This window comes from Odocoileus virginianus, chromosome 21 (assembly GCF_023699985.2).
Source record: "Odocoileus virginianus isolate 20LAN1187 ecotype Illinois chromosome 21, Ovbor_1.2, whole genome shotgun sequence".
Classification (NCBI taxonomy): Eukaryota; Metazoa; Chordata; class Mammalia; order Artiodactyla; family Cervidae; genus Odocoileus; species Odocoileus virginianus.
In genome coordinates, this window is record NC_069694.1 from 49,619,014 (window position 1) to 49,637,077 (window position 18,064).

Sequence of the window (18,064 nt, forward strand, 5' to 3'; positions counted from 1 at the left end):
TTTGTTAAACACATCCTGTAGCTTCTTGCTCTGTGCATCCATTCTTTTTCCCAGTTCTTGGCTCATCTTCATGATTATTACTCTGAACTCTCTTGGGTAACTGCTCATCTCCATGTCACTTAGCTGTTCTGGGGTTTTGTCTTGTTCCTTCATTTGGAAAATACTCCTTTGCCATCTCATTTCGTTTCAGTTTATATCTGTATTTTTTTCTATGTGGAAGGTTAATTATGTTCTCAACCTTGGATAAGTGGCCATCTGTGGGGGATGTCGTATGTGTCCTATCAAGGGCCAGGGACCAGATGGTCCCAGAGTAGGTTCTGATCTGCATCTGCAGATTCGGTTCCACAGGCTGCAGGATCTTAATTTTCTTACTTCTGGTTTCTGCCCACTGGTGGGTGAGGCTGGTCTGGAGGCTTGTGCAGGCTTCCTGATGGGAGGGGCTGGTGCCTGTCCACTGGTGAGTTGAGCTGGGTCTTGGCCCTCTGGTGGACAAGGCCATGTCAGGAGCTGTGTCTAGAGGTGGCTATGGGCTCAGGAAATCGTTAGGCAGCTTGACTGCTGATGGATGTGGCTGTATTCCTACCCTGTTTGTTGTTTGGCCTAAGATGTCCCAGCACTGGAGCCTACAGGCTGTTGGGTGGGGCCAGGTCTTGGTCCCCAAATAGAGCCTCCAGGACACACACCAGTGGATGCTCCCCAGGACCTCTGTCACTGGTGAGCTCCCGTGCACCACAGCTGCCCTACACCACCCCAGGAGACCCTCTCAGCCCAGCGGGTACATCTGGCCCAGACTCCTATTAAGTCACTACTTTTGCCTAGGGTCCTGGTGCACATGAGACTTTGTGCGTGCCCTCCAAGAGTGGAGCTCCTGCACTCAAGCCCTGCCAGCCTTCAAAAGCAAATGTTCTAGAGACTCCTCCTCCTGATGCCATACCCCCAGGCCTGATGTGGGGGGTTCTTCCTCACTCCTGCGGAAGAACCTGTGTAATGTAATTGTTCTCCAGTTTGTGGGTTGCCCACCTGGAGGGTTTGGGATTTCATTATATCAAATTAAATCTTGCTGAGTTTCATTATGTCTTTGGATCTATAATTTTTTTTTTTTTGGCTAGGTCCCAGTCTTTTTATTGACGGTTGTTCAGCAGTCAGTTGTGATTTTGGTGTGCTCACGAGAGAAGAGCTCAAAGTCCTTCTGTTCTGCTATCGTTTCATATCATGACAATGTGGCTTCCTTCTTATTCATATAATTGACATCATGTGGTGCTCAAGTTTGAATTCTCAATAGAGCCTGCGAGTAAACTGGTCCACTAAAGTTACTCCTCTTCTTCCGGTTGTAAGACACACAATTACAGGGCAGGATGGTAACTTCTGGCTCAGTGAGGCCTGTTTAGGGTAATGACAGATCGCTAAAGGTGTCTCTCCACTCCTGTTTTCCCGGATGCTGATGCAGAGCTCACTCTGCTGACCACCCTGCAGGGGGCATCTCACACACTATCTCCAGGCCTGGGTCTCTGTCCTGGTTAACCTACTGAAGACATGCGGAGCACACAGGGGTCTGCAGCAGGCAATGGGTGATTTCTGGGGTGTCTCCTATCCAGTTGTCTATCACCTGGAACTCAAGCTACCGCTTTCATTTACCTTTAAAGAGCACCTGCTGTTGGAAACATTAACACGTTGTGGACAAGGCTTGCAGAACTACAACTTTTGTTTGTTAGATTCATTTTCTCCCAAACAAAAGAAGAGTTTCATTTTTCATAGGGAAGTAATTCAAGTAAGCAATTCTCTGCATCTTTGTTTTACTGTGCTGGATCTATATTGTGGCATATTATTCCTCTTGTGGCAATGTATTCCTATTGCAGCACACAGGCTCTAGAGCTTGCAGGCTCTCTAGGTGCACAGTGCAGGCTTAGTTGCCCTGAGGAATGTGGCATCTTAGTTCCATGACCAGGGATTGAACCCATGTCCCCTGCACTGGAAGGCAGGTTCTCAACCACTGGACCACCATGGAAGTCCTGCCTCTTTAAAATAAATATTGAGTGACTTGAGCCATGAGTTTGTAATTGGTAAAGACAAATATTTCATTGATGTTAATTATAATCAAGCCCTTGCTATTTTTCCATGAAGGATAAGTAAATGTTCCTTTGTTAATAATGGCTAAAAATCATACAAATGGTTTAACTTATTTACATACATAAATATAGAATATATTAGAAATATAATAGCATAGAAAAAAGACTGAAGCAATATATTAGCAATTATTATCTCTGGGTAGTGAATCTCTAGGTGCTTTTTATTTTTCATTGTGTACTCTTCTGAATTTTTCAAATTTTCTATACGGGGAATGTATTCTTTTTATAATAGTTAAAATTCATTATAATATATACCAGTAACTACTGTGCAAATAAATGCATAGGAAAAAGACCAGAAGGAAATGAGCCAAAGGGAGTTTTTTATTCATTCTTTATTCATCCAACAGATCGTTATTGAGCACCTACTATTCCACAGTCATGGCCAGTTTTGAGCACTGCTATCTCTAGGAACAAACTTTTAGATAATTTTTTTTTTTCTTTCTTTTGTACTTCTTAAAAGTTTTATTGTGAAGGAATGTTCCTCATGTTCCAGTGGCTAAAACTCTGCATTCCCAATCTGGGCATGTGGCCCAGGTTTGATCCCTGGTCAGGGAACTAGAGCCCACATGTCACAACTAAGACCCACCACAACCAAATAAACAAATATTTTTTTAAAAGAAGTTTTATTGTGAATGTTTTTACTTACAGAATGATAGGGCATTATATTTCTTTTTTGAAGATTATGATAGCACTGTAGTTCAGAAAGCAGTATGTTGGTATAACTGTGTAGATGCATTTTAAAAGATGAGTTTCTGAGAAAATCACTTATTTTTGAAGTAACATCCCCATAAAAGCTTTTTCTTACTCCTTGAAAAATTCATTTCTTTAGAAACAGAGCCATAATTTTTAGAAAGAATTTTACTGGTGAGATTTTATAGTTCCTTCAACATTTGTCTATCTTAAGTAACTATACTTTTTATGAAGAGCAGATTTTACTTATATTTAAATCTTTTTCCCCCCAATTACAAGGGTTAGGGAATAATAAAAATATACAAATGTATAAAGTGAATTTGAACTTTACAAACTATACCATGTCGTTTTGTGAATAAGATTTTTTATCTGTCAATTTATCTTTTTCAGTCTTTTTCTTCTGTTTTTCTTCTGCTTGTTTTTCAAGATAATCTTTAAGGAGATGGTCCAGTTGTGGTTCATACTGGCTTGCATGTTGCAATCCACCTTCCCTCCCTTAAAAAGATACAAAACATGAGACAACTGTGTTTTACCATGGTGTCCTTTTCATCATTTCATTCATCACCCATAGTGGCAAATTCATCGTAGTTCCTACCTGAAACACCCCAAGCACTAACACAAAAGTCAGTTTTAATTCAAAATGCGTGAATTAAATACATTTTTGTTTTACCTTCACAGTGTTGGATCACACGCCCCCATAGTCGATTTTTCCTCAGACAGGCTAAATTTCCTACAATCAACAAATGCCTCCTTCCTCTGGTCAATGCAACATTCATTCTTTTTTCTGAATCGATAAATCCTACTTGTCTGGTCCTTACACAGGACAGAATAATGATCTCCTTTTCAGCTCCCTGAAAAGCATCTACTGTGGACACCTGCACAGCTTTCATGTTAGGATGGTTGAAGTCCACAGCACTGAGCAGATGACAGAGCTGCGGAGAAGAGAGGACAAGAATCACGCAGTGCAGACAACGTCTTCATGAAGAGCCCTCACCTCGCCGCCTACCCTTGGCAGTCATTATCATTTAACTAATAGTGGGTAATTTTCATTTTGTTATTACTCACAGAGACTTGGTTTCTGAAATGATAAATAACTAGATGATAAGTTGCCAAACAAAATCAAAGTCATGATTTATCTATTGCTGGGAACTCATCTGGATATTTAGAGTTGATAAACTAATAATGAAACATGAAAAATACTAAAAGTAAATTAATATAAATTAAAACTAGTTAGAAGTAACTGGCTTGTGAGTAGATTAATATCTGGGATCTATCTTCGATTTACCGATAAAATGTAACAATAGTGAAAGAACATTTCGGAAAACAGATTCAATCCCATCTGTCCCAAAACACAAAGCATACACCATATTTCCTTCCCTCTAATTTGTTTATTTGCATTTTCGCTCCAACAGCTGTAAACAGAATTTAATTAAACCTTGTTAGGTTTACATCTAATTATATAGAAAAAAACCACAGTAGACAAAAATCTAAATGCTACTTTTTAATACCTTAAAGTCCTAAAAGTTTTTCTAGCAGCAAACCAATACAACCTAAAGCACAATGAATGTAATACCAAATATTCTAATATGCAATTATATTTAATAATGATAAGTATCATCATATGTAGCACGGACCTTGTGCATCTGGGACTTGTATAATGTTATCACCCCAATCATGGCGCCCGCTATCCCACTAGCAACCAGTGATTGAATCAGCTTGAGTGTAAAAGCAGCTTCTGCCACATTATGAAAGCTGTTACCTCTTTCAATCTGGAATAATAAACAGAACCGAGATTATATTTCCCAGAAATGCTACACAAAGTCCAAGAAAACCATACAGACAACAATACAATTAAAACAGGAAACTAAACTGTGTTGACTCTTATCAACATTAATGTCATTTACCTGTTCCAGTCCTTTTACATCATAGAAGCACAGAGTTGGGAGCCATTCCAGTAAAGGGCTCCTCTCTGTTGCGGAAATGCCATTCACGAGATGTCCTTCATAAAACAGATCATTAGCAATAGCGCTGATTGTGGGGTGACAACGGTACTGAGTTCTCAACAGAATTGGCTTGTGACCCTAAGAAATTTAAGTACAGAAAAATAAGGAATTAAAACAATTTTTTTTCCTTAGGGGAAAAAATCCACAATAACATTTTAAAGTTTAAAACTACTGCCATATTGTGCTCTTAGTAAATAAATTACAACCATGATAAAATGGACTATAAATAAAAAGAACTTTAAAAAAATTTAATAAAAATATTTCCATAGTAAACTTTTTATATTAAAATTATAAAACAAACAAATCTTAGACTAGTAAGTTTGGTATCTAACATTATACCTTCAGAACCTGTGTGTAATTGGCCTAACACTAAATTGAAAAGAAATCTTTAAAAACAAATCAGAAATTGTTGGTGATAACCCATTAACTTTCCTCCTTGGGTACAAGCTATTTTCACTCTGAATCTTCAAACAAGTTTTCAATTTTGTGAACACGTCATAAACTACTTCCCATCTATTTTAGGGCTCTCCTGGTCTTTATTTGCTAAATGTTCCATAATATTGTTTGAACATTTTGAAAAGTTACACAGTACGCTGATAATAATATGTAATAAAATGCAGGATTAGTGATCACATGGACAAAGGGTCTTCTATGGGGGAAAAATATGTGAGGAAAAAAATCAATCCCCAAAACTCTTTTAGGGCATAAATTTATGGACAGACAACCCAGCAAATGGAAGAAAATATTTACAAATCATATATCTGATAAGGAATTAAAATCCAAAATATATAAAGAACGCCTACAACTGAACAACAAAAACAATCCAATCCAAAAGTAGGCAAAGGGCTTGAACAGGCATTTTTCCAAAGATAAGTGCATGAAAAGACACGCAGCATCATTACACATTAGGGAAAACGCAATCACACCCACACCCATACCGTTTCACACCCATGTACTACTACTAATCACACACTACTAATTTTTTAAAGATGAAAAATAACATTATGGTAAAGATGTTGAGATATTAGAACTCTTGCACATTGCTGCTGGGAATGTACAATGTATAGCTGCTATGGAAAACAGTTTGACAGTTTCTCAAAAGTTGAATATAGAAATAGCATCAGACCCAGCAGTTGCACTTGAGCTCTATGACACTCGACATGGATGAGAGAAACGTTATAGACTGTTTTTATTTTATAGCAAAATCAATATACTTACTACCCACTACTAAAATTCACAGGGGAAAGATTCATTTTATTAGTTTTCTCCTTATCTTTAAGATAAGTACTTTCTAAACGACTCCAATTAAAATAATTTTGGGGCAAGGACCTGGTCTTGCCCTAAATATATTTTATTTTCTATCAACCTACACAGTGTATAATCAATAAATGATAACTGTATGAATTCAGAAGTAGTACCATTAAGCAGAGTCGGTCAAAAAGAGTTTGTTCCAGTCCATTTTCATGAGCTGCATCAGAACCCTGAATAGTAGGAGGAAGCTGTTTAGGATCTCCAACAAGTATCAGCTTTTCACACTCAAACCTAAAACAAAATTCTAAAAATTAATCTAAGCAATGAGAAAAATATGCATTAACATCATTTATTGCACCGTTTTCTAAAACGTATTTCAAAGAGTCTTAATACCGTGAAGTGTGCGGAGAACAAACAAGGCTTAGTAGCGCTACTCGGTCTACTCAAAGGCTTTACAAAGTCATGGAGTCAAGAGTCCTCCACATAACTTAACTTCTTCCACATAAAACCTATTCAGTGTCCCCTGCCTTGGCAAGGAATCAGTATTTCACAGAGCACACTTTGAGAATAATGATTCTGAGAATCTACAAACTTAGACTTAAAAACTTTCTTAGACGTCATTTAGCTTAAACTTTTGTTTTAGAGATGAAGTATATTAGGTTCTCAGGGGTTAAATGTCTTTTTAAATAGGAGCAGTATATAGTGGGGAAAAACCCAAGTTTTGTAGAAAAAGCCTATATCCAAGTTTTAGCTCTATTATATTCTATGGACACAGCAAGTTATTTAGTCTCCAGTGTCAGTATGTGTATCAGTAGCCTTGATATAGTAACGCCTTGCAGGGCTGTTGTAAGGACACACGCATGTAGCGTGTTTAGCGTACAGCAGATGCGCCATCAATACTGCCCCTCTGCCCTCTGTGCAGGGCCTTACTTTCTCCGTCCCTGGCTCCTAATTAGGGTGACCAACTGGCGCTGGCGCCCAGGACTGTCCCAGTTTAACCTTGAAAGCCCTCTGATGCAGGAACCTCCCAAGCCTCAGGCAGAGCGTGACAGCTGATGCCCTCCCCCCTCATCCTTTACAGCTGGGAAAAAAGATCTGTAAATTCACCAAAGTCATGTGTGCTTTCTTTTAAAAGTGTTTGTTAATGTTACATCCCCATTTTTTTTTAACGGAAGAAACCCCATACTTTTGGTTATGATGTGTGGCGATTTATTGCCATATACATATTTCATCAAAATATATTAACGTAAAAGTACTGGTGAAGTAAAATCTTTGTGTATTTTCAACACTTGTAAACTGGAAATCAGAAGATTAAATATTTACTATAAAGAAGGAAAAAGCAAAACAGCAAAGGGGGACAGAACAAGGCCTAGGACTGGAGCCTATTAGTCTGGTCTAGTTTAGCACACCCTCCTCTGCCTTTAGGATTCCTCAGGAAGAGATGCTTTAAAAGCAGTGTTTTAGTGGGCTGAGACAGCTTAGAAGATTTCACAGTTCTCTAAATTTTAGTAGATAAATGTTCATTTTCAACTTATTTTTCTTTATATATCTTATCTACTTTCATAATCTAAAAACTATTTTCAAACCTAACACTGGAATTATATCAAGGTAAGAACTAAAGAACTTTCTTCAGTAGAGTTAGGTTCTTAAACTGTGACTAAAGACGCACCTTTAATCTGGTTAAGAGATCTTCAATGTTCCAGCAGAATCCTAGCACTAGAACTTTCAAGGCTTTTGTGAATTATATGATTCAGGTGTCTAAACTGTGATCTAACCAAATTTTGATGTACTAACACCTCCCTCCTCAAATTTCCTTTCACATTCTTTTAAAGAATCAGTTTAGTACTTGCATTGCTAGGAATTTTCACAAAAGTTTGGTAAGAGTTTGAACTGAGGGAATGTTTGAAATAATCGCAACATCCGAGTATCTTTGGAAAAGAACTCTTTAGGTTACCTTGCAATGGGAAGGAGAGAAGCCGGTTCTGTCATTTGACTACACTCATCCAGGACAACCACGGGGAATTTCAGATCATTCATGCATGGAAACGGGCAGGCTGCACAGGTAACTCCAACTACTTGAACCTTTATTGTAATAAGAATGTTGTTAACAATTATTAAACAAAGAATATACTTACCAAAGAACTTGTAGGCTAAAATCATAAATGAGTTAGTCCTAATTTAATCACCATCAATCAGAATAGGCCACTTGACATCTACATTTTCATTATCCCCACATAAGGAATTCCTCTTAAAAGAATTTTATTAGTGAACAAATAATACCAATGAACAACAGATTATAGTAACATATCAGTATGTTGGAAAAGGATGTAAAATAAGTGTGTGTGTTAGTCACTCAGTCGTGTCTGACTCTCTGCGACCCCATGGACTGTAGCCCACCAGGCTCCTCTGTCCATGGAATTCTCCAAGCAAGAATACTGGAGTGGGTTGCCATTCTCTTCTGCAGGGGATCTTCCCAAGTCAGGGATCGAACCCTGGTCTCTGGCATTGCAGGCAGGTTCTTTACCGTCTGAGCCACCTGAGAACCCAAGGAGTTCACATAAATGACTAATCTGCACTAGCTGAGTGTAGTCAAACTAAGCCCTTCTGGATTTGGTCGGGGAAAAAGGAGGGAAGTTAAGTCCATACTTGGGATAATAAAAAGCTAGTCTGACGCATTCTGAGGACTCCTAGAACTAAAACTTGTTGTAGACTAATTTTATTTCCAATTTTCTCTCCTTCACCACAAGAGTAGTTATTGCTCATCCACACCCTTTGCTGTGTGGCTTTGCAGCACTTCCCACCAGAGAAGCAGGTGAAGTGTATTTCCCAGCCCCACTGACACTGGGCTTGGCCATACGACCTGTTATAGCAAATGGAATGTTAGCAGACATGCTATGAACAAAAGCTTCACGTGTATCTATATGATCTAGCCTGCCCTCCTGCGCTTCTGCCATCTGTCAGGAGGGGGCCATCAAGCCACAGACAACTGTTCTCAGAATGAGAGGTCTGACCTACACCAACTGACCTGTAGAATCATTGAATCATTAAGTTTGTTGTCTTAAGTTGTTGAGATTTTGTTTGTTAAGCAATGGTATTTCAGCAGTAGCTCACTGAAACAGGGTCCCAAGCACCACGACTGTCTCAAATCTCCTGCAGAAAGTGACCCATGTCCACACTGTCCAACAAGTCAACAGCCCTCTTTTCTTCCATTCCCTTTTCTTTCCCATGCTTTGTTTTATAGGAGAAAGCTACTGAAGACTTCTTTCCTCAGAGCTGACACCCAATCTTGAGTCAGAACTTGACAAAGGCGATGATGCTTCTCGCTACAGCCAGAGACCCTATGGTCTCATTGTGGGCTCCCAATACCTGGGATCCATGGTCTGAGCCTCCCAGGTTCTTGGACAGATTTTAGACAGACCCTGAAGGGTTTGGTTTTCTAGGAAAGCATCAAAGGTAAAATTCACTTGGATATTTTTCCCAGTGTCAATAAAATAAAACATGGATTACATAGACAGGCACACTTTAGTTGAATCTAAGCTATCGTAGTTGGGTGTTTTTATTTACGTAAGGGAAATAAATAGGAATAATATTCCCCTCAATAGGAATAAACATAATGTAAATCATATACATAAATTAAAGAAGTAAACAGCTGGCGCTGTTTCCTCTCACCTGTTTGAGCAGGGTTTTATTGGTCCCCAGTTTATGCTGCTCAATGCTTTTCCTCACGTAGACTCTTTCCATAGGAGTCAGGTCTTCCTTCATGAGTGCATGCAGTTCTTTTAATTGTTCATTTTCATTTTCTGAGCCAGCATACAAACTTAAAAAACAATTACATAAAAGAATACCCTTTTAATTCTATTTTAGTAGTATCCCAAAAAAGCAAAACACAGAGTTCCTAAATTAACACCAAGAAAAAGGCTTTCTCTAGTCTTCAGAACCAAATTTAAGGTAAGAGTTGTGTAAAACTACACTTCTTTGCACACTCTGTGACTTCTGGAATCTGGCGTTCTTACCTGTAAGGTAAGACTGGCCTGGCAATCTTTCTGACACTCCCAACTCTGACAAACTTCTCAAATCCGAGACTAAGAAGCCTTTAAAGAAAACAGGGTGAAACAGATTTATTATTTAGAAAACAGAATCTAAAACAAACTTTCATATAATATACACATTATTAACATAACTTTGTATACTAATATATTTTAGAGTTATGTAGTTTAATGTGAAATGCCTAAACTCAAAGGCAATGTAGCTGAAAAACTTTATAAAACATGTTTCAGAGAATTTTAAAAGTATGTATTATGTTGAGGGCTCATGAAATGTTCACAAAATACTGATGTTAGAATTTACCACAAATAAAATTGCCCTAGGAACTCCCTGACAATCTACTGATTAGGACTTTGTGCTCTCATTGCTGTGGCCCAGCTCAATCCCTGGTTGAGGAATTATTAGACCCTACAAGCCGCATGGCATGGCCAAAAAAAAAAAAAAAAAAGACCCACAAAAATAAACAAAAAAGACAAAACTGCCCTAAAGACATAATGGAAAGCAACAGCTACCATATATTGAGCATCAAGATTTAGTGGGAAGAGTGTTAGCCTCTTTATATACCTTGTTTTGTTTAATACTCCTTACAGCTCTGCACAGTATCTCATCTTAGAGATGAGGAACTGAAACTAAGAGCTCTAAGTCAGGTATTTTGCTAAGTCAGGCCGCATGGCTAATAAGTGAGGCAGTAAGTGGGCAAGTCTGTCTGCCTCCAAAAGATGGGTAACTGTTCTTCCACATCCGTGACCCCCTAGTGAGGGCTCTGTGACGCAGCAGAGAGCACCTCCCTTCCTTCTTACGTATCTTACAGCTCCTGCTTTATGTGAGGAACAGAGGAGGGACCCACTGAACACCTAGACTTCTGAAACATCCATCACCTCAAATGGGGGATAAAGAACTGGAAAACTAAAGAAACTGGCTCTCCAAACATTGTTTTCCTAGATAATCTTGAAGCAATTTGTTTAATGTCAATCAATACATGAATAGACTTCAGGTTTTGCATTTTTTTAGTTTTTATCTTGGATAATAGCTATTTTTCAGTCTGAAAAACTAGTTTATATATGTTTTTCAATATAAGTGTGTTAATTCTATGAGACCAGTGTAGTATCCTCAAAATATCATGGGGCAACAAATATTTTATTTCTTCTCAAGAAATTCTTCATCCTATTCTGTCCATTGCAATTGAAATGCATTATCCAAGTACATAGCTAAATGTCAGTCCAGTGTGAAGAAATGTCTGGGTCCAGGTTACACGCAGGTGGGGTGGATACAGATCCTAACTGCAGTCCACACCCCTCAGGTCCGCAGCAGAGGCTTAAGCATGAAAGAATCTCTTGTATGGTTTTTGTTACCTTTTATAGGCAGTCCTCACTCTTCTTTGATTTTTCTCTTCTAAACAGATTAGAGTTAAATTTTTATCTAAAGCTAAGCAATCTAAAGTTCTTTCCAGTTTGTCCCCAAGTAACTGCTCATTATCCTGAGTCAAAAAATGTCCTCAGCCACTGTTTTAGATTACTTAGAATAGTACACACAGGTAGAACTTGCCTAGAAAGCAATCTTACAAAGTATATCAAGAAGCTTTAAAATGCTCATATCTTTTGTTCTAGGCCTATGTTTGTCCTCAGAAAAGAATCAGAAATGGAGACAAAGATTTATGTTTAAGGATCTTGGTTATAATATTATTTATAATAGCAAAAGCTTGGAAAGAACTTACTGATCAAAACTTGTTTATAGTACAAAAATTGTTTATAGATCAAAACTCATGGCATATAATAGAGCTATGGAAATTTTGCTTTCTAAGATTTAATACCATAAAGAAATAATCTGAGTAAAAAAAAAGCAGGACACAAAACAAACAGTATATATTATTGAAAACTAAGTTTGGAAAACAACATGAATGTGTATATATGTATTGAAATTCTGTAAATAAATATAATAAAATGTTAGGTCTGCATATTTTCTACTATACCCATTACCTAATGCAATTATAAAAGTTAATTTTTAAAAGGCTATACTTATAAATAATGGATTATTTCTCCCAATCAAACTTTATCATATATGTTGAAATTCAGATCATTAAACATTGGAATACTGGTAAAACATTATGTAATACTTTCTTTGCATTTTTAATAAAATCTTACACAAAAATTTTACCCTGTATGACAGACTGCACTATTGCTTCCATGAAAGAGCAAGAGGCTAACCTTTTAGTTTGTAAGTAGGAAAAAAGATCAAGCTTCCCTGGTGGCTCAGTGGTAAAGAATCTGTCTGCCAATGCAGGAGTCACGTATGGATGTGAGAGCTGGACTATAAAGAAAGCTGAGCGCCGAAGAATTGATGCTTTTGAACTGTGGTGTTGGAGAAGACTCTTGAGAGTCCCTTGGACTGCAAGGAGATCAAACCAGTCCATCCTAAAGGAGATCAGTCCTGAATATTCATTGGAAGGACTGATGTTGAAGCTGAAACTCCAATACTTTGGCCACCTGATGCAAACAGCTGACTCATTGGAAAAGACCCTGATGCTGGGAAAGATTGCAGGCAGGAGGAGAAGGGGACGACAGAGGATGAGATGGTTGGATGGCATCATCGACTCGATGGACATGGGTTTGGGTAAACTTCGGGAGTTGGTGATGGACAGGGAGGCCTGGCGTGTTGCAGTTCATGGGGTCACAGAGTTGGACACGACTGAGCAACTGAACTGAACTGATCCCATCCTATGTCAAAACTGTCAGGTTTTGTATGTATTTTATCCTACTTACAAACTGGTAAGTCATCCTCTTCCTGTTTCATGGACTCTGGCTCTTGAGTCAGAGACAAAGGCCTTGCCTGTCTGGCATGCGCAGCACAAATGTGCATGGACATTCAGAGCCCATGGTGGACTGCCTCTCAACAACCTAACACATTAGGCACTTACATACACCTGTCACACCTACCCAAGAAGCACTCTGTCAACAGCTACATTAGTAGAAGAAGAAATCAGAAGTTTCCATGGTCTTGCATTTCCAACTCTAAGAGCTTCACATTTTTCAAATAGTTGCACAAAAAACAAAATCACCACGGCCAGCAAGTAACTCTTTCCTGCTCCAAAAACGCCTAATTATTTTGAAGAGGGGGGAAGAAAAGTAAAAGCAACATCATAAACAAATTTCTGAAAAGCACAAGAAATATCTCATCCATCTCCCTCCCTCTCTCCTGCATTTAATTAATTTATTAAAAAATATTGCGTGCCAACCATGTGTTTAATTAGCACAAGGAGTAAATGCATAGATAATCAAGACTTTCACATTTAACGAGACCACAGTCTACTTAGGAAGATAGACAAGTAAAGAACAATGATAAAACAATACAGTTAAGTAATACTATTGGCATCAGAGGAAAAAACATCTCTCTTTCCTTTGGTGGAGATGGGAATGCTTCCTAAAAATAAAAAGGAGAACTAAGTCTTCCAGGGTAAGCTATCCCAGTTCTTGAGGAAAGGATCATTCCAGGCAGAGATATGACAATGCATGAAGCTGGTAAGTATTTCTGTATGGGCTGTAGCAAAAAGACAGGAGAGGAGGCTGTTTGACAAAGAAGGCAAGGGGATAAATCACAAAAGAGTTTTGCTTGCTACGGCTAAAAGTTCGAATTATATTTTAAAGGCCAATGGAAATCAATGAAGAATTTTAAGCAATGGAACTGACTTAATTAGATTTTTTTTTTTTTAAGAAAAACTGCTTGAGTGAAGCCTGGTTTGTTGCAGTTCATGGGGTTGCAAAGAGTTGGATATGACTTAGCGTCTGAACAACAACTTGAGTAAAAAGAAGAAGAAAGGAAGAACTGAAGGTAGATCAATTAGAAAGCTGTGTGAGATCATAACAAATACATGCTAACTTTACTAAGTGCCTCCCATGTGCCAGGTACCGTTCTGAGCTCTTTATCTATGTTAACATTTGATCCCCAAACCTATGAGACAGATGCTATTATCAAACCTTATTTTACAAAGGAGGGAATTAAAGCTAAGAGAGCCCGCACTCTCACTAACTAGGTGATATGGAGGTATGTTAAAGGCCTGGATTGAGCGGGTACAAATGAGCTGGAGAGGATAGAAAATATGAAATGAAAATGAAATATTAATATGAAAAATAGGAGGAAACTAGAAGGGACATCTCAGTGACTGATCTAACGGGGGAAACAGTAAGAGAGATGGAGGAGGGTTAAGAGAAAATCACTTAATCTAGAGAGAAAGATACTAAAGGGGGTTCAGGTTTGAAAAAAATCTATTGAGTTATTCTGGAATCTTGTTTGACTAGGAAATTACAAAGGTGCAGATTGACTAACACAAGCTTATATAACAATGTATTTACTAGAGCTGTTTTCTTTCCTGCTTCTTACCGTGTATGATCGTGATAGGTAGAGTATGAACTGCCAGTTCCTTCGCTTCTTCAACACTCCGGCGTGATGCCATCATTTGAGCTATCTGAATCAGAGCTGCAGCTTGATCCTCATTTAACTTGTGCGCCTGAATTAACTCACTAGCCAACTTCAGTGTTGCTTCTACACTGAGAAGTTCACATTTTGTGTTGCTATTTGAGAAGGCTGGTGGGATAAACTTTCTCTTGCTGACTCTCTTGTTGCCTGTTGCAGTTGATGAAGACCTAGTAAAAAGGCAGCATGAAAAAAATTTTTTTAAATGACAGGCTTCTGAAACAGGTGAGCAGACCTACTTGTAACTTAGCCTTCACTTTATAAGCATCACAGAGAATATTTTTTTGGAGACACAAATGAACATATACCCCAGTTTGGAGGAGGGTGGATGAAAAGAGAACATTTGTTGAAAACCTACTATGTGCTGGCATTATGCTAAGCATTTTATGTTACTTGATGTAATCTTCACAACAATACTATGTACTTAATTATCCCATATAGAAATACAGAAATATTAACCTTTTATTCCCCCAAAAGCACAGAGTTAATAAGTGGTATGCTGACTTTAAAGCCCATGTTCTGTTACACAAAACCAACTTAAGACAATTAATATAGCTTCATTTAAGGTAAAATGGAAATAAACTGGTTTTATTTCTATTAAGACTGAATTCATTTCAAAGTAGATAAATGACAAAATGGATAAGGGTATTTACTTTTTTACCTAGGACTTCATTATGGTGGAAAAAATGAAATACCACAAGTTAGATCATAACATTCCAAATTAGAATGTAGACTTTTTCTATCACTTTAGTGAATTCAACATGTCACTTCCAATTTTTTAAAGAAAGGGACAAGGTGGTTGAGAAATTTAAAATGAAGATATAGGTTATGTCAAAAATAAGATCCGGAGAAGGCAATGGCACCCCACTCCAGTACTCTTGCCTGGAGAATCCCATGGACGGAGGAGCCTGGTAGGCTGCAGTCCATGGGGTCGCATAGAGTCGGACACGACTGAAGCGACTTCACTTTCACTTTTCACTTTCATGCATTGGAGAAGGAAATGGCAACCCACTCCAGTGTTCTTGCCTGGAGAATCGCTGGGACAGGGGAGCCTGGTGGGCTACCGTCTATGGGGTCGCACAGAGTCGGACATGACTGAAGCGACTTAGCAGCAGCAGCAAGAATAAGATCAGTATCAATACATACACTGTATTAAAGCTGTAAAATGTTACGTAACTATAGTTCTAATGAGATGGGTGAAACTGGAGCCCATTATACAGAGCGAAGTAAGCCAGAAAGATAAAGACCATTACAGTATACTAACACATATATATGGAATTTAGAAAGATGGTAACGATAACCCTATATGCAAAAAAAGAAAAAGAGACTCAGATGTATAGAACAGACTTGTGGACTCTGTGGGAGAAGGCGAGGGTGGGATGTTTCAAGAGAACAGCATCGAAACATGTAAATCTAGGGTGAAACAGATCACCAGCCCAGGTTGGATGCATGAGACAAGTGCTCAGGCCTGGTGCACTGGGAAGACCCAGAGGGATGGGGTGGAGAGGGAGGTGGGAGGGGGGACCGGGATGGGGAATACATGTAAATCCATGGCTAATTCATTTCAGTGTATGACAAAAACCACTGCAATGTTGCAAAGTAATTAGCCTCCAACTAATAAAAATAAATGGAAAAAAAATTAAAATAAAGCTGTAAAATATTATGTAACTTTAAATGTTTAATAATTTGCAACATAAAGGTACAGATAAATAAAAAAATAAAAACACTCAAAACATCCTTAAGAAATTATTCCTTAAAAAAGGAAAAATATCTGCAGGTAACCCTTGTTAGCCCCAACCACAATAAATAAATAAATAGATGAACTGTTGGGAAATGATGTGTACCTCCCCTTTCTCTTTTTAACTACTAATGGAGAGTAACCCCATAATCTCCGAAAGAAAACTAACACTTCACTGGCAAAAATTTATGTAATGTACTTTTACTCCATTTTCATATTCATGATTAGTCACCATTTTTTAATACCAATGACCCAAAGGTAAATAATGACTTACATTGTTATCAGGTACTGTGTTAGAGGTAGAGTAGCTGGATTAAAGTAGTCCCGAATATTTCTTAAACTGGTCAGCTCTGTGCTGGCATTACAAACCAATAATGCATGGACCACTGCTGTAGACAGAATACAAAAAATGAACATTAAAAAAAAAAAATGAACATTTAATGTAAACAAATGGACCATTTAAAAAAACTATTAAATGTCCATATAACTCAGAGTTATATGAATTAGTCACAACATAAAATAAACCCTTAACTATATATGCAGAGGTCCTTTTATCCATTAAACCAGTATACGACCTGCTCATTCATACTTTATAAACTGCATAACATATCAAATTTGGACTTCCATATATCAGTTAATGAAACAAGAACAACTGTTTTGAGTTAGGGCATGGTGGCACTGCTTAACAGCTGGCAGTCCCATTTAATCAGTACACCACATTGTACTGTATAGTAGTGTGTGTGTAATTTGAACATTTGTTTCCTCAGTTATTTTATAGAAATATACGGGAAGCAGGAAATTAGAATGCTGTTTATTGGTGAGGAAACAACTGCAACAAATACGAAAATATGCATTTGAAAAATGACAAATGTTCACTTAATTAGGCTCTTATTGAACTCAAGCTGATTGACTAGGTTTATTTAGTTCTAAAGGGAAAAAAAATCAAGTTTAAAAAGTCTATGAAATAGGTGAAATGGGTCATTACATGCTGTGTCTTAATTAGTTATGGATCAAATTCAACCATCAGAAATTATCCCAGAGATCAAAATGTATAGAGAAGTAACAGATTCATAGAATTGGTTAGAGATTCAGCTTACTGGGTTGGGAAGATCCCCTGGAGAAGGGAAAGGCTACCCACTCCAGTATTCCAGCCTGGAGAATTCCATGGACTGTACAGTCCATGGGGTCACAAAGAATCAGACATGACTGAGTGACTTTCACTTTCACTTTGAGCTTACTAAAGCTTTCTTTATTAAAAACTAATAATAATTTAAAAAATAAATAAGGTTCATACCCTATTGTCTTATTAAGAATTTCTTGGGACCTCCTTGGCAATCGAGTGGTTAAAACTCCACGCTCTCAGTACAGGGGGCACAGGCTGACTCCTGGTTAGGGAACTAGGATCCAGCATGCCACACAATATGGCCAAAGAGAAAAAAGAATTTCTAAAGGTAGATGATAAAATAGCCTCAAAATGAAAATCATCGTATCCAACTGCTCACAAAATCTCTTGTAAAATCTACAAGACCTTCTCAACATAAAAATGGTGTATTAAATGTATACTACTAGAATAAACCAAGAGAATTAAATAAATCAAGAACCAGAACTTGCTGTAAGAAATTAAGAAAATTCTTATTTATATTTTTAGAAATTAAATATATACCATGTAAAATTCAACTATAACAGAACACTTAAGTGAGGGGTCCAGATTTTACTGTACTGTTAATGCTCTGGGACTTGAGCTG

The 18,064-nt window shown here is 37.8% G+C and overlaps 1 protein-coding gene across 12 annotated transcripts in view; it reads right to left on the bottom strand.

The window, feature by feature from the left end:
• Positions 1-2,427: 2,427 nt before the first annotated feature.
• Positions 2,428-18,064, bottom strand: part of ZGRF1 (zinc finger GRF-type containing 1) — a 54,498-nt gene continuing 38,861 nt past the window's right edge. For 9 of the 12 annotated variants that reach the window (XM_020887932.2, XM_070452291.1, XM_070452292.1 and 6 more), the window contains 11 exons: positions 16,594-16,708; positions 14,489-14,751; positions 13,048-13,207; positions 10,084-10,161; positions 9,740-9,887; positions 8,025-8,152; positions 6,238-6,361; positions 4,721-4,897; positions 4,451-4,585; positions 3,487-3,748; positions 2,428-3,311 (listed from right to left, as the gene is read on the bottom strand). In XM_020887932.2, the coding sequence (XP_020743591.2) occupies positions 3,151-3,311; positions 3,487-3,748; positions 4,451-4,585; positions 4,721-4,897; positions 6,238-6,361; positions 8,025-8,152; positions 9,740-9,887; positions 10,084-10,161; positions 13,048-13,207; positions 14,489-14,751; positions 16,594-16,708 (1,751 nt within the window). In that variant the 3' untranslated portion in view covers positions 2,428-3,150. Of the gene's footprint in view, positions 3,312-3,486; positions 3,749-4,450; positions 4,586-4,720; positions 4,898-6,237; positions 6,362-8,024; positions 8,153-8,177; positions 8,607-9,739; positions 9,888-10,083; positions 10,162-13,047; positions 13,208-14,488; positions 14,752-16,593; positions 16,709-18,064 lie in introns of those variants that run through there. The other 3 variants (XM_070452293.1, XM_020887938.2, XM_070452296.1) reach the window with 3 other exon arrangements.